The following is a 17,060-nucleotide window of genomic DNA, read 5'->3' as shown; positions in this document are numbered from 1 at the left end:
ACACCCGTTGGCATGTGTAGCAACTCCATAATCAAGTGGGAATTGTGGAAACCTACCTGACCTATCCACGATGGAGCTTAGGCTTATCTAATTTGTTGGTGTCTAAAGGAGACTCCTGAGTGTTTAAAATATTTAAACACTGCTCCCTCAAGTAGTTCAGCAAATACAGTACAGTATCTGAAAAGCACTGCCAGGGCCCTTAACATTGTGTGTACCAATTTCTGTTTATCCATACTATATCCCGCTATTTCTGGGATCAGAGATGAAGTACGCTAAACTTCCTAAGTGGACCCGCTAAGGCAGATTCAAAATGGCAACTACATTGGTCTCAATTACAACCCAAAATCACAAAAAGGAGCCCCAGGGGGTAAGCAGTCAGGTCGCACCCCCACTCAGCAATGTATAAACACAAGAAGACCCGACTAACCCAGAACAGCTAACTGTATTTATGAGACATCGGGGGTGATTTCAATCATAAAACTTCACTCACAGGTCAGATTCACTGCCACCAACCTGTTAGTCCCACTGTTCAACTTCAACATAAAACGTCAATGTACCACATTCCATACAAGCTTTTATAGGAAATGTATACCCACAAAGATTTGTGAAATATACAAAAGAGGGTTTTTGGATTAAGGGGAAATGCTGGGCACTCTGCTTAGTTCTGAATGCAAAGAATGTCAGAGGATAAAAGGTTGAGGTGTGGTGCAAATGGGTGAGGGGATAAGCCCTATAACCCCCAGAATGTGTGATGGGAAACCCACACACTGTAATATGCAATGCGGTACCCACTGCACACAATACGTGTTGTATGGTCCCGCAGGCTGGTTTAAGAGTAAAATCTGAGAGCGAGTAAACCCTCATTTGACGAAGCTGCTAGTATTGAACAGCAATGCAGATAGTGATCCTGCGAGTCAACGTGTTCCTGGTAATGGACCATACAACACGAGTCACTGGCTCTGCTTTTAAATACGAATGAGCTAACCAGGGCTCCACCGCTCGTCTAATTTGACGCTTGATGTAAGATGTTTGGGAACCCATATCAGTTTCCCATATTGGACCTGTATTTCTATAATCCTGACATAACACCACTCCAAGTCTTGGGCCCTGCCGGGTCGGAATTATCAGCGGCGGAGCGACCTACATTTCTAGTGTTTCTACTTTACAGCCCTGAGGAGTAGCGGAATTTATATTCCATCACAACGAAACACGTGTCGGCTGGCTTGCTGAAGGAATTAAATGAAGACCTAAACTCTTCCATCAAACAAAAAGACATTGTGTTTTTTTCTGTTCAAGCTTTAAATTGAAGTTCACAAGTGTCTACAGTGACATCGTTTTGATATTCTTATTTTGTTGTGTGCAGTGGGTACCGCGTTCCACAAAAGAATTGTGACCTCATGTGGAAAAAGTGTGAGAAAGGTCAGAAAGTACCTCACGTTAGTATCTCCAAGGGGGGCTGCTGGAAGGTACTCGCCAGTGTGCCCACATTATCATCATCAGTAACTTTCTTGACCGGATAAAGATAGAAATGTGTAAAATCAAATTCCTCTGAGATGAGAAATCAAAGAAAGAAAATCAGTGAAAGTGTATACAGGAGCACTATCAGTGCAAATGTCAGTCAGTGCCCAACTGGTCCCCTTGAAAAGAAATGTGATCCTCAAAGTTAAAATAGGGAACAACTCACTTGCAGAACATAATTTTAATGGGTGCTGTGAGGGTCCACAAATTAAAATAATGGCGTATGCTTGGCCATTTAACAATGAAAGGCCAACATGTTTAGTTGCCTACTCAATTGCGGCAACTTCATCAGGGCTGCTGGGGAAACCAGTCTTCACCTCGCTTGTTGGTCACACCAGACCAAGTGGTTGCTGTAGTCCTTCGTACCTGCGAACCACTAATAAGGAAATCCTGCGCCAGAAGGTCATGTGTCCCAATAGTAACTGCAGTCATCAGTATCACCGCGTCCATGGCATCTCTGCAACTTGGTGCTCCGTCCCAATTACAACCCAACATTTAACAAAAAACTGAACCATAAACTCCTTGGCCTCTTTATAAGTGAATTTTAGCAAGCTATAGATGATATTCGTATCATGAGAATCCCACACTGACTGAACCACCCACCCTTTAGTCATAAAGGCATAGACAAAATGTTTGTGGTCTGTAATGGGGGAGCTTTGTCTATCGATTAAATGTGACTTTGCTCTACCTGCTAGGGCAAGAAACGAGTTTGACTGCCGCCCTGGTTGATTTCATCCAATAAGTTCCCATTTGCCTGCTGCTATACACAAGGTCTGACTAAATGAGACCATTACTCTTGCAACACATGATAAGCAGCAGCGAATCATCTAATGTTGGTTTCTGAGACTTCCAAGCTATGATAGAAACCCGCCTCAGCCTTGTCAGTCGGTCATAGTGTCCTGCGTCTGGGCGTGGAATAGTGCATTAGGAACATAACGGGTAGATGGAAGAGGGCTCCTTAGCAGCCAAGAAAGCAACATCCAAGAAAAGACCCCTCAAACAAAAACATGGACACTTACATGCTGTCCTACATGCTATCCTGCTCGAGCTCAGCCTACATTTGGTCTGCTCAGGCAGGCATCGACAAAGAAAAAGACCTGGGGAAAGCAATATCTGTGCAACGTAAAAGTGTAGCTCCGGACAATACATCTAGTGCCATGAGACTCCTTTTGGAGAGTTTGTTAGCGCTTTATAAATTCCCCCTAAATAAATATGCTAATTTGATCTCATGACATGTCTACCCCTCCCTGTTAGAAAAGCCCTCCTGTTTATCAACATTTTGAGTATATTTGATCCATTTGATTAGACGCTGGCTTCTCCTGGTCTCTGCCTTGAATGTTGGTCTTGGGCTTCAATTGATTGTCTTGTTCAGTAGGTGGACTGTGAGTTGGATCCCTCCCGGGTCTAGACCGTTGTCTTCAAGTTCTGGAACTAATGTGGCTTTCAGTGTGACGTATTTCTGTATCAGCTCTTCTGAGTCATCTGAACACTCTTTGTATTTAGTAGAGATGCTGAGTACTTACTCATAATGAGAATCAAATGTCTTCTTTTGCTCTTGATGTACAAGCACCCAAATCCATTCTCCCGATTCCTAAAACTTTTGCCCCCTCGTCTTGATGGGATTCAGCTTCATATCCAGATTTTCCTATAATGTCAAAACAGAGAGTCACTTTCTTTCTGATTCTTCTACACACTCATGCACACATTCATTCGGATTTCGTCCTGTATCAAGAGCAGGGCTTGGTAGTCATTGAAGGCAATGTATCGGCTACTTCTGCGTACACCCAGCTTGGGTTAATGCGTGAGGTAATGAGCAATATTATACTGCTGAACTCTGCAGCTCCATCAGTGGTGCATCTGCAATGTGATGTTCAATAATCATTTCCAGCGACACTGAGGAAGGGTCATGGTGGTCCATTATACAGCTCTAGTATTCATCTGCATGGGACTTATCTTTGTCGTTTGCTTGCAGTGAATGATTCAACATCTGGTACACCGGATTGTGCCCCTTTCTTGTCTTGTGTACGCTTGTATATTGACACCCATGAAGTGCGAGTGGTCAACTGTCATGTACCGCAATAATGAAGCAAGTGTTTTCTGCCATCTGGAAACCAAGCAAGCAGATTCATAGGTACATCCATAACATGCCCCTCAGCAATCATTATTTTGTCTTTAAACATTAGACTTGGGAAGAATCCCTCTATGCATCTCATGGATTTGTCTTCTAAACTTTTTGAAATTCAACTAAACATACTAAGTTAAGTAACGATAAACGGCAGCTCATGGATGTAGTGTGGGTTCTCAATACCAAAGCGGTACAAAAGGGGGTGGTGATGGACGGAGCATCTGAACCAATCAAACACTCACACCCAGTCAAAAGATATGGGTTTGATCCATCACCGTTCTTTAGCCCACTCTGCCACCCCAGTTCAGACATGGCTATATGCAAATCAGTCTGACCCTGTGCCTCATGGGAACAGTCCAGTCCGAACTGCCAAGCCATGCCTTCCCTGGACCGGAAACAAGCTTCCGAGGACCGTTTTCTGGCATTACAGCCGTCTTTAGCCCGGTTGCTTGAATCCAGTGGCAAAGTGAGCAAGGGACTCAAGTCTGAGCATACCCTGCCACACTTATGGCGGCCAAAGCGGTACAAAAGGGGGTGGTGATGGACGGAGCATCTCAACCAATCAAACACTCACACCCAGTCAAAAGATCTGGGTTTGATCCATCACCATTCTTTAGCCCACTCTGCCACCCCAGTTCAGACATGGCTATATGCAAATCAGTCTGACCCTGTGCCTCATGGGAACAGTCCAGCCCAAACTGCCAAGCCATGCCTTCCCTGGACCGGAAACAAGCTTCCGAGGACCGGTTTCTGGCATTACAGCCGTCTTCAGCCCGGCTTGCTTGAATCCAGTGGCAAAGAGAGCAAGGGACTCACGTCTGAGCATACCCTGCCACACTTATGGCGGCCAAAGCAGTACAAAAGGGGGTGGTGATGGACGGAGCATCTGAACCAATCAAACACTCACACCCAGTCAAAAGATCTGGGTTTGATCCATCACCGTTCTTTAGCCCACTCTGCCACCCCAGTTCAGACATGGCTATACGCAAATCAGTCTGACCCTGAGCCTCATGGGAACAGTCCAGCCCGAACTGCCAAGCCATGCCTTCCCTGGACCGGAAACAAGCTTCCGAGGACCGGTTTCTGGCATTACAGCCGTCTTCAGCCCGGCTTGCTTGAATCCAGTGGCAAAGAGAGCAAGGGACTCACGTCTGAGCATACCCTGCCACACTTATGGCGGCCAAAGCAGTACAAAAGGGGGTGGTGATGGACGGAGCATCTGAACCAATCAAACACTCACACCCAGTCAAAAGATCTGGGTTTGATCCATCACCGTTCTTTAGCCCACTCTGCCACCCCAGTTCAGACATGGCTATACGCAAATCAGTCTGACCCTGAGCCTCATGGGAACAGTCCAGCCCGAACTGCCAAGCCATGCCTTCCCTGGACCGGAAACAAGCTTCCGAGGACCGGTTTCTGGCATTACAGCCGTCTTCAGCCCGGCTTGCTTGAATCCAGTGGCAAAGTAAGCAAGGGACTCACGTCTGAGCATACCCTGCCACACTTATGGCGGCCAAAGCGGTACAAAAGGGGGTGGTGATGGACGGAGCATCTGAACCAATCAAACACTCACACCCAGTCAAAAGATCTGGGTTTGATCCATCACCGTTCTTTAGCCCACTCTGCCACCCCAGTTCAGACATGGCTATATGCAAATCAGTCTGACCCTGTGCCTCATGGGAACAGTCCAGCCCGAACTGCCAAGCCATGCCTTCCCTGGACCGGAAACAAGCTTCCGAGGACCGGTTTCTGGCATTACAGCCGTCTTCAGCCCGGCTTGCTTGAATCCAGTGGCAAAGTGAGCAAGGGACTCACGTCTGAGCATACCCTGCCAAGCCATGCCTTCCCTGGACTGGCAGTTCGGGCTGGACTGTTCCCATGAGGCACAGGGTCAGACTGATTTGCATATGGCCATGTCTGAACTGGGGTGGCGGAGTGAGCTAAAGAACGGTGATGGATTAAACCCAGATCAGTTGACTGGGGGTGAGTGTTTGTATTGTCAACGCTCCGTCCATCACCACCTTTGGTTTTTCTTTGTTCGCCCTAAGTTGGCAGGGTATGCTCAGACGTGAGTCCCTTGCTCACTTTGCCACTGGAGTCAAGCAAGCCCGGCTGAAGATGGCTGTAATGCCAGAAACCGGTCCTGGGAAGCTTGATTCCGGTCCAGGAAAGACATGGCTTGGCAGTTCGGGCAGGACTGTTCCCATGAGGCACAGGGTCAGACTGATTTGCATATGGCCATGTCTGAACTGGGGTGGCGGAGTGAGCTAAAGAACGGTGATGGATTAAACCCAGATCAGTTGACTGGGGGTGAGTGTTTGTATTGTCAACGCTCCGTCCATCACCACCTTTGGTTTTTCTTTGTTCGCCCTAAGTTGGCAGGGTATGCTCAGACGTGAGTCCCTTGCTCACTTTGCCACTGGAGTCAAGCAAGCCCGGCTGAAGATGGCTGTAATGCCAGAAACCGGTCCTGGGAAGCTTGATTCCGGTCCAGGAAAGACATGGCTTGGCAGTTCGGGCAGGACTGTTCCCATGAGGCACAGGGTCAGACTGATTTGCATATGGCCATGTCTGAACTGGGGTGGCGGAGTGAGCTAAAGAACGGTGATGGATTAAACCCAGATCAGTTGACTGGGGGTGAGTGTTTGTATTGTCAACGCTCCGTCCATCACCACCTTTGGTTTTTCTTTGTTCGCCCTAAGTTGGCAGGGTATGCTCAGACGTGAGTCCCTTGCTCACTTTGCCACTGGAGTCAAGCAAGTCCGGCTGAAGACGGCTGTAATGCCAGAAACCGGTCCTGGGAAGCTTGATTCCGGTCCAGGGAAGACATGGCTTGGCAGTTCGGGCTGGACTGTTCCCATGAGGCACAGGGTCAGACTAGTTTGCATATGGCCATGTCTGAACTGGGGTGGCGGAGTGAGCTAAAGAACGGTGATGGATTAAACCCAGATCAGTTGACTGGGGGTGAGTGTTTGTATTGTCAACGCTCCGTCCATCACCACCTTTGGTTTTTCTTGGTTCTCAATACCAAAACAGGAATCGCAAGAGGTCACAATCTCGTCATCAGAATATCTAAACCCAAAATATCGACAGGTAAGTATGTACAGGTTTTCTATACCTAACTCCATATTTATGTACTGTGATGATATATGTCTTCAAGGTGCATAGATGTGGAATTAGGAATAATAAATCTATGCCTACCTGTGTGCCCTTCCCTCCTCAATATTTTGGGTTGCGATATAGTGACCACTCCAACGTTCTGTTTCGATGTTAGACTACAGTACACAAATGTGCAGGGTGACTTCTCCAACACCCTCTCCCGCATCCTCCATCCCACACCTCCCGGCTTATGGACTTCGAAGGATAAACCTCTTAAGGAACTGAAGGAGAGCATACACTTCTTCTCTTGAATATTGCCAAGAAGACCTGTCCTTGTCTCTTGTCTTCTATAGATTCCTGGGGAGTTACAACCCACCTCAAAATTATTCTCTTTGGCATCTCGGTTGCATTTTAGTCCACCAGCTGGACACTTTCAATCAAAAGGGTATGAGAGTAAGAATTGAACGTCTCTCCTTTATCATGGTCTCTTTTTGTCTCCTTCCAATCCTTGTTTGATGGAGATCCCCAGGTCTCCTATAATGTCTCTTTTCCCACACCTGTAATTTTCAATTGAGTGTTTCCATTGCCTGTTCTCTTGTCCAGCTTTGCTCAGCTGTTTTTTCTGTTTGACAGCTAATCTTTCCTTGGTCATAAGTTCTCGACATTTTCATGGTGTCCTTTTCTACAAGAATCTACAAAACACGCATTCAGCCTGGCAGGTAGCATTAAATGGATTAAAGCTAGATTGCTTTTTCTTCTCAAATTGTACTAAATTTCCAGCAGGTACAAGTCTCCTTGATTGATTGGCAATTTGTTTTCTAGGATGGCCAGATTGAAGTTATACTTCTGAATAATATGCATTGCTTATTGGAAAGATCTCATCTTTTCGAGTAACTCTTGGTGCACATGGCAATGCCTCAGTACTATCGCGGCACATCACATGTGGTGTGTGAGGACATCACTACTGTGCAGTTGGGCAGTGGCTGGCATAGCCTGGCTGTTTTCTCGTAGTGAAGCAGCACCATGCCTTTATGAAGTCCTATTACAATACATGCCACTCCCAGTGGTCCAAACCAGAGTGCATAGCATTAAAATGTTAATCTGCATCCCAATGTTAATGAATTCCAATGCTATAAAGTGCATGGAGTCCACCACCGCACACCACTTTTCCATCTGCCAACGGAGTTTAAAAGATTGTCCCCAAGTAATCTAACCTTTATTGGGTGGAGGGGCCAGAGAGAAGCCCCCATCTGGTGTTAGCAGATTGTTTCAAACCATTCTGTGCTGCTCAGCACTGAAGTGCACAGTTGACCCCCTTTCACACTCTTTGCTCCTACAACAGGAAGTAGTGTCTATTGTCTACTTCGAAGGGCAGTTCATCCCAAAGTTTGTGCCCTATATCTAGATATACTGCATGACACCCTAGCCCAATGTAAAGTTATACATGTGGTATACTGCATCGAATTGAGGGTTGCCTGGTGTAAGCGTTGTGATATCTAGGCCTAACAGTACATGGAGAGTGTTTTAGTACATGCCTTGCATGGGTCTGCTTCTAACCTGCCCACTCACTGATCCATCCTCGAATGTCCATTGCTGCCAGCATGTTTGGGACCCCTGAGACTCCTACTTTCTATCAAAGACCACAGTAAAATAATCCAATCAGTCTAATCAGTATAACCACTTGAATCTAGATTGTTTGTTACTCATAGTAATCACAGTACTATCTATACTACCTATAGTATTACTTATAGTGTGTCACAGGTATGCAGCATAGTCCTCATTAATGTTCGTCACTTCCTCTTTTTCCCTTGACAGGAAGTTGTGTTCAGTGGACACACCAGAAGGTATTTTGTTGTCCAGTTTCTGGAGCTGTGAATGTAGTTTAACACCCCATTTAATTTCTGCCTTATGTCTACACTTAAGCGATGCCAGAATGATATAGGCGTACCCATTTATAAATAGGAACACATCTGGCTGCATTGCAAGGCTGCTCTAATTAAGTAATGTAAAATACCAGTGCATCAAGGTATTTATTATGAAGAAGCAACGAAATGCTACAAATCGTGATGCGAGTGAAATGCACACATTTATTTTTACTTTAAAATGTTATACATCCTATGCAATCTAATCTGTTTTTTTAAGATGTCTTTGAGATGTTTCAAGAAAGTGTATAAGTACTGCATGAAAGATAAATAAATTGCAATGAAAGCCATTACCTCTTTCAAATTAGAGGAATCAGGATACATTACAAAATTGTGTTGACATTTTGAAGCATCCAGTAGCTTGAAGAGGAAAAAAGGTATTGAAAGGCCGAGTTGCAAGATTATGCTCAACACAGATAGTAAATACAACGTATCCTGATGCAGATGAATACATTTTCAACAGTTTGTTGAAACATGTTTATACTTCAACAACAACACTGCACCAATTCAAGATTGCAAACTTTACAAACTTGTATGAACAGTCATAGTTACCATTTTTGCAAAACGTCAACATGTGTGCACTTTTATTTTAATCTTATAAAATGAGGACAAGTTCTAAGAGCTGAATGCTAGTTTTCATCACTGAGCGCTCTATCCTTAGGCAATGAAAATAGCCATGAAGAAGGTGAGGCAGAAGAGCAAAAGGACACAATAAATTAAGGAATGACTATTGGTGATGTGAGTTCCATTCAAATACTTGGGTATCTAAGTATTTTAGTTACCCTATGGAAAGAATTATTGAGAACGCCTCTATTAAAGCTCTCTATAATTCAGAACATTGGGGAGGATGTCTTTTCTTCTCAAGTGCATTTTCCTTCAAACATGGGGGTCATTTTGGATGGGCTACTGACATACAGTCTGTACTTTATTAGTATTAGTATCTGCATGGATATTAAACAGTTTTCTTAACCAATGAAATGATTTTGATGTACATATCTATATAGCGTTTGGTAAGATCCCTAATGATATCGGGAGGTTTCTCTGTTCAACCTTTGTCTTTGATTCCTTATCCACACAGCCATACGGTACAATGCCTCCTTGGACGACAAGAGGTTCACCCCCAGAGCAATGTTTGATAAAGCATCCCAGAAGGTTCTGCAGAGAAGGATCCTAGTCACGGTGGGCAAAGTCACCTGCCAGAGCCTGGACTTCCATCTGATTGTAAGCACCTTGCCAACATCTCAGATATGTTGTGTCTGCTCTTTGATTTTCTCCCAACCAACCATTTTTTTCATCTGCGCTGTGATTTACTTGTAAAATAATGTTTTTAATTTTTACGCCTACCTGACTTAGCACACATTTTTCTCAAGCTGCTACGAAGAGGTTAGGTGGTCTTTTTTCAAATAGGGCCTAGAACAAATCCAACAGCCCCAACCGCAGCACCCGGCCCTCACCGGCTTATGCAATTATCACAGATGGGTAAATGTAAGATTGAAATTTCTTCAAGATGATAAAAGCAACATTTATTAATGTAAGAACATGTTCAAAAAATGCAAATGATTCTTCTAGAGTGATATTTTTCAATGTTAAACAAATAAACTTTGATGCATCTTGAGTTTAAAACTTTGTTTAGGAACTAAATCAGATGTCCATCAAATTTCACATCCAGTTGTGCCTTTCAAAAACTAAAGACATATAAATCAAAACAAGAAACCCACTCAAGCCTAAATCCACTCTTCTTCAATTTCTGTAATCATGTGGCACACAAACCACCAATAGTTGTATTTTCATCCTTAAGTAATTAAATTACCCTAGGATTACAAAACACTAAAGAGCATACAGCAGCAGACCAAGGTCAAGCACATTAAGTCCTACCAGTTTCATATATTTTTGCACAAGTGCAACCACTTCCAGCATTCGCTGCTGCGAGATTTCAATTACAGAGAAAGTTCACAAGAAAGGAAGGTGCGCTCTAAGTGAGGTCAGTCGGGAAGCGAACGTTATCTAAAAATCTTCTCTTTATTTATGTAGTTTGGTTAAAACCGACACACAGCCAACGCGTTTCGTTCCCTAGTGCCACGGGAACTTCGTCAGGGCTTCTTTGTAGTGTATCAGGATGTGTGTAGCCTAAATGCAACACCGATGTCCATCAGTGTGCAACGTCTCCAAATAAGATAGTCTCCTAATTTATGATCCAATAAGATCTCAAATGTAGTTCACTCCTTCAAACCGTCAATGTTCAAAGCATATATCATTATACAAACATTATACCTTGGTTGCCCTGGATTTGTATACAAAATTATGTGTGTCCACAAGTATAGGAAACTTCTGGACGTGCGCAGTCGTCCTCTGTTCTGAACACAGGACTATGACAAAGGCATATGTAGATGATATTCCTTGTAAAATATATAGAGGGTCCTAAATAGCAAATGCACCAGAGAGCCCCAGGGCTTTCAAAAATCCTTAAAGCTCAGTATTTAGCTATATTGACAAATGAAGGTCCCAAATGGCATGTTAACCACGGTGCCCCCACACGTCCTCCCATTTTTAGTAAAAGGTCCCAGATGGCATGGTGACCGATGAAAGGATAATACGGGTGATTATCCTTTCATATATTTTACAAGGAATATCATCTACATATGCCTTTCTCATAGTCCTGTGTTCAGAACAGAGGACGACTGCGCGCGTCCTGGAGTTTCCTACACTTGTGGACACACATAATTTTTATACGAATCCAGGAGAACCAAGGTATAATGTTCGTATGATGATATACGCTTTGAACATTGACGGTTTGAAGGAATGAACTACATTTGAGAACTCATTGGATCATACATTGGAGACTATCCTATTTGGAAACGTTGCACACTAATGGACATCAGTGTTGCATTTAGGCTACACACGTCCTGATACAGTACAAAGAAGCCCTGATGAAGTGGCACGAAGGAACGAAATGCATTGGCTGTGTGCCTGTGTTAACCAAACTACATAAATAAAGAGAAGATTTTTGGATAACGTTCGCTTCCCGACTGACCTCACTTAGAGTGCACCTTTCTTTCTTGTGGACTTTCTCTGCAATTAAATAACCCTCAAGCTTTCCAAGTCTGCTATTTTGGGTGCCACAGTGGAAAACATAATGTATAACTGGTTTACCATGGCGTCTTTGTGCGGGCGGGAAGCGTTAGGGCACAACTTTTCCACTTATGTTTACAGTATTAACATGGAACATATACAGGTAACCTGTATTCCAAGATTCAGTATTAGCACCCTTTGGACAATACGCGTAAAACTCCCTTGGTAGTAATTCACCTGTGGTGGTTTGCAATAAGACATGCAATATGCTCCTGATGAGCCCAGTCCCAAGTGCTTTGGTAACAGTACCTCTTCTCCGAAGAGGAGCTGTGCGCGCTACGTGGCAGAGTGCCTTGAAGTCTGTCTCCTTTGTCGAGGGGGTCGGGGGTTGTTTGAAGTTACCTGTTGACTATACTTCACCAAAGCCACCATGCTTCCGTCCTCGGCTTTTGAAGCCATTCACTTCAAAGTAGGTGTTCTAGTAGTTATTGTTAAAACATATTTGCTGAAATAAAAAGGCGTTTTACATAAATGAAGTGACACCAATGTGCAGCACATTATGCAGGGAACAATTTTTAGAGGGAATACAAACTCAAGTAGTGTCATTAATAAAGTGCTTCTTGCATAGCCCAAATTAAGCACTCCCAGTGCGGAGACCAATTGGCTATGCCAATGCTTGTTGGCAATGGATATACTTTGAAATTTGGAGTTGTAATTCACTTTTACTAGTTTTCCTGTAATAAACTAAGTTTCTTTTGTTGTTACGCCTCCGGCCTTCAGAAACATGGTTCTAACAAGCCTCCATTTGGCCCCTCTGGAGGTTCCATTTGAAAACATCGCTAAAATAACATTGACGTTACTTTTTGAATATGATATCCACATTTTTGTATGCATACTAGCGCAGATGTTGTTCCTTTATCTTTCTTTTGAATTGGAGATCTTTCACAACCATGTATTTTGTTCTAGCTGTTGTCACCCACCCGCACAAATTTAGGGATACACTGCGTCACCTGTTTCCTTCCCCGCGTCTGTCGCTATTCCAACCCTCCCGTCCTAGCCCTCCATCCACCTCATATATCCGACTATGAATTTCGGGGAACAAAGAAACAACATTTTGTAAACTTGTTACTGTGCCAAATACACAAAGCATTAATGTCATTGCAATGCTATATTTTTATGGTTATAACTGCATTATCATTGAACAGAATTGCAGCTCATATATTCTTCAGCAGTGTGACCCATTTTCACTAGCAAAGTTTATTCTAAAAATAAGCCTCTTCTTTTTGTAGGACACTGCTGACTACCTGAGACCAATAAGCATCCTGGTACGTTTCTTCCTTAGTGAGTCCGACTCGGGCCCGGTGCTGGATGAGAGATGTCCCAGCTTTGTGAAAAGGCAGGTGAGCAACAGGATCTTTCATGTAAGCTTTTGATAGGTTTGTCAATGCCGTTGCTTGGTTTGCAAAAGTATAGGAGCCAGGCCCAAAGTTTTGATCAGAAGCCTGCAGCCAGAGCTATCGAATGTCAGGGTTGCCAAATGCCAAGGCTGCGTAGTCTTGATTCCACCTAAGACTTTTTGTATCCACCAACAGACTCACCCTGCCTCTTTATCTCACTCTTTCAGGTTCTTTTTCTTCTTTGATTTCATTCTTTGCCACTGTTTTACTGTCTTTCTCTTCTTCCTTCTTTTCCCCTTTTATGTTTTTCTCTCTCTTGCTCTGGTTCACGGTCAGATTTGGCAAAATAAGCGCTGATCCCCAAAGATGAGCACTGGTGGGCTCCACCTGCAACCACCTGCTCAAATTAAGCACTGGTCATTGCACTGCGGCAGTGGACAAACAAACGACATGAAAAAAGGTTTCAGGGTTTCTTGGGCACATGGGGCTTCTACTGACTGTTAGGGTAAAGACCTCAAGGCCAGTGCCTGCCAAGCATCTTCATTTCACATGTAACATTCTCAGTCAGTCCAGACATTTTAACTAAAAGTATTTTGTATTTCTTGCTGTGCTTCTTATTTCACTTTTCTATTACAGATTAAACGAGATGCTCCCCCGGACGCGCGCAGCGGGGGCTCCGCCGGCTCACCGAAGGCGTGCCAAAGGCAAGCCTGTCTGCACCCGTCCATGGCCGACCAGGGCCAGGGGCCACTCCTTATGCCCAATTTTACAGAAACTCCCCTAATGAGCTGAAATCGTGGCAGGGTAATTCCCAAATTATTGGGAATACCAAATTCACCCTAGAACAGGCGGAAATCCTTACATATAGATATGATTTTATAGAATTAATTCTAGAGCCCCCCCCCCCCCGTTCACGAATTCGTCCCAGTACACCCTCTCTCCCACTAAGGGCCAAAACCTACAGAACTCACAGTCTGCTATCTGAATACCCGATCCATGGTGAAACACCAAGTCGAAATCTCCCTACTCCTACAATCTAAAAATCCTGGTATACTCCTTCTAACTGAAACGTGGTTGACCGATATCTTAGTAGCAATCCCGGATGGCTACTATATCCTTCAGGCAAATCGGTCCCCAGGGAAAGTTGGAGGCGGGGTTGCTGATATCATCCGCAAGGAACACCAGTTTACAACCCTAGAGGCTACTGGTTTGCCCTCAACTGACTTTTTGATCTTAAAACTTGATTCTCCTCAGTTATCTTTTATCTGTGCTCTTTTTTATAGACCCCCTGGTAATATGGCCACTTTCCCTCAGGCACTGGGTGAGATGATATCTCACCTTGTTAATAACAATGCTAGGATTCTTATTTATTTATTTATTTATTTATTTATTTATTTTTGGCAATTTTTAAAGCGCTGCAAATACCCATGGGTGTCTCGGCGCTAACAGCTAAAAGACACTAACCAGAAAGTAAACAGAAAACAGTGACTAAAGTGATCCACAAGAGTGTCATTGAGAAAACAGCCATGTCTTTAGCTGCTTTCTAAAGACAATCAAAGATGGACTGGTCTTTATATTGAGCGGAAGAGAGTTCCACAATTTCGCCGCTGCTATGGTGAAACGTCTGTCTCCCCAGGTCACTGTCCTTGTTCTGGGAATCTGAAGCATGTGAGCCGTGTTGGAACGCAACGTTCTAGGGGTTGGCAGAGGTTTAAAAGAACTTCTCAGAAATCTAGGTCCCATGTTGTTTATTGCCTTGTAGACAATACAAAGGGTCTTGAACTTCGTGCGACTTCTGGCTGGAAGCCAGTGCAGTTGGTCAAGATGTCTAGAGACAGAGCTGTATTTGGGAATACCTAGTAGGACTCTAGCAGAGGCGTTTTGTATTAGTTGCAATTTGGAGATAACCTTTTTTTGAGCATTGAGGAAAAGGGAGTTGCAGTAATCGATGCGAGAGAACACCAGTGTGGATATGAGTGTTTTTCCCATAGCTGTGGGAAGATACGGTAGTAGTTTCTTTATCTTCCTTAGGATGTTAAAGGAGGATGACGCTACCGAATTCGCATGATGATGGAAAAGGAGCTTGTTGTCAAATATCACTCCCAGGTTTCTAACTTTACTGACAGGTTGCGGGGGGGATCCCAATTCCTCTGGCCACCACGAAGGGGACCACTCAGGTTGAATGTTTCCAAAGAGCATAACTTCTGTCTTAGCAGAGTTAAGTTTTAAGCAGTTGGAGGCCATCCAACTGCTAATGGCCCTCATTCCATTCTTGAAATTTGCTGCGACCGTAGGTCCATCTTTGTGAATAGACAGCACCAGCTGAGTATCATCAGCGTACGTTGTCAAGTTGATGTTATGCTCCTTTATAACCCTCGCTAAGTCCGAAACATAGATATTAAAAAGGGTCGGACTTAGCGAGGAACCCTGAGGGACTCCACAGGGAAGGCTGAATGTGGGTGATGTAAAAGTACCCAGCTTGACCGCTTGGCTACGATCCGCCAAGAATGATGCAATGAGATCCCTAGCTTTATGTTTAATGCCGATGGCCTCGACACGGCCGACCAAAGTTGCGTGATCGACCGTGTCGAAAGCCGCCGACAGGTCCAACAGTATCAGGACAGCTTGTCCACCCTTATCCATTGTGGCCCTGATTTCGTCTGCCGCCTTGATCAGGGCAGTCTCTGTCCCGTGACCTTGCCGGAAACCAAACTGAGTTTCATCTAGCAAGTCGTTGGTATGAATATAGTCAGAAAGTTGTTTGTTCATGACCGATTCAAAAATCTTGGCAGGAAACGGCAGAGATGCAATGGGACGATAGCTGGAGGGTAGTGTAGGATCTAGGGAAGGTTTTTTAAGAAGCGGCCTAATAATGGTGTTTTTCCAAATGGTAGGGTAAGAACCAGTGGCAAACATACTGTTACAGATTCGTGCCAATGGCATTGAGATAATGTCTGGGATTTTATTGAGTATGGATGGGTGACAGGGATCCAAAGGGGAACCAGATTTGATTGACTGAGTTAATTTGTAAATGTCATGTGGGTTCGTGCTGATGAATTCAGTAAATTCAGTGGAAGCTGTCAGGGTCTCATGTAGCTCGGGGTCAGAGGTATCAGAGGTTGACACTTTGGGGCTGAAGTCCCTAAATATAGATGTGACCTTTTCAGAGAAAAAGTCAGCGAGTGTGTTACAGAGATTTTGGGACGTTTCCGTCCGAGGATTAGAAGGTTCAGCAAGATGGTTGACAACTTCAAACAGTTTCTTCATGTTGCATTGGGCTTGGTTTATTTGGGCAGTATAATAGATGTTTTTCTCAGATATTATATTCTGCTTATAGCTGAGAAGTGCAGCTTTATAGGCGCTCTTATCTGCTGAGTTGTAATTTTTACGCCAATGTCGTTCCTTGTTACGACAGTATTGGCGTTGGAGTCTGAGGTTTTCGGTGAACCATGGGGCCGAAGGGGTCTTCCTGTTACATTTTCGTGTTTTGAGGGGAGCCAAGGTGAGAAAAGCTTTTTCCAGAATAGAGGTGTAAGTAACTGCTACATTATTTGGGTCATGTGTAGTGTCTATACTAGCAAAGTCGTCAGTGAGGATCTGAGCAAGTTGATTAAAGTCAAGATTTTTCCAATCTCTATAGGTGAAGTCAGATTTTAGAGACGTGGTGTAAGGAGCTGTATTTTTTATTCGTATATCAAATAAAATGGCAAAGTGGTCTGACCAAGTTAAAGGAAATATAGCGTTTTTAATAATATGAGGGTCATTAGTAAATATACCGTCAAGTGTATGGCCAGCTTCGTGGGTTGGCTCTGTGATCACTTGTTCAAGACCTACAGCAAGCAGATCGTTAATAAGCTGGTCAGTATCTTTGTCTGACCGAGAATCAAGATGAAAATTAAAATCTCCCAGGAGAGTGAAATGTTTGTGATC

The 17,060-nt window shown here is 44.0% G+C and overlaps 1 protein-coding gene across 1 annotated transcript in view; it reads left to right on the top strand.

The window, feature by feature from the left end:
* The window catches only part of ITGA10 (integrin subunit alpha 10), a 456,216-nt gene that overhangs the window by 364,998 nt on the left and 74,158 nt on the right, over positions 1-17,060 (top strand). The window contains exons 17-18 of the mRNA XM_078670796.1: positions 9,743-9,885; positions 13,023-13,133. Of these exons, the coding sequence (XP_078526922.1) occupies positions 9,743-9,885; positions 13,023-13,133 (254 nt within the window). The remainder of the gene's footprint in view (positions 1-9,742; positions 9,886-13,022; positions 13,134-17,060) is intronic.

The sequence above is a fragment of the Lissotriton helveticus genome, chromosome 12, assembly GCF_964261635.1.
Source record: "Lissotriton helveticus chromosome 12, aLisHel1.1, whole genome shotgun sequence".
NCBI lineage: Eukaryota > Metazoa > Chordata > Amphibia > Caudata > Salamandridae > Lissotriton > Lissotriton helveticus.
Note: the sequence above shows the minus strand (reverse complement) of the source record. Positions and strands in the feature narration are given on the sequence as shown.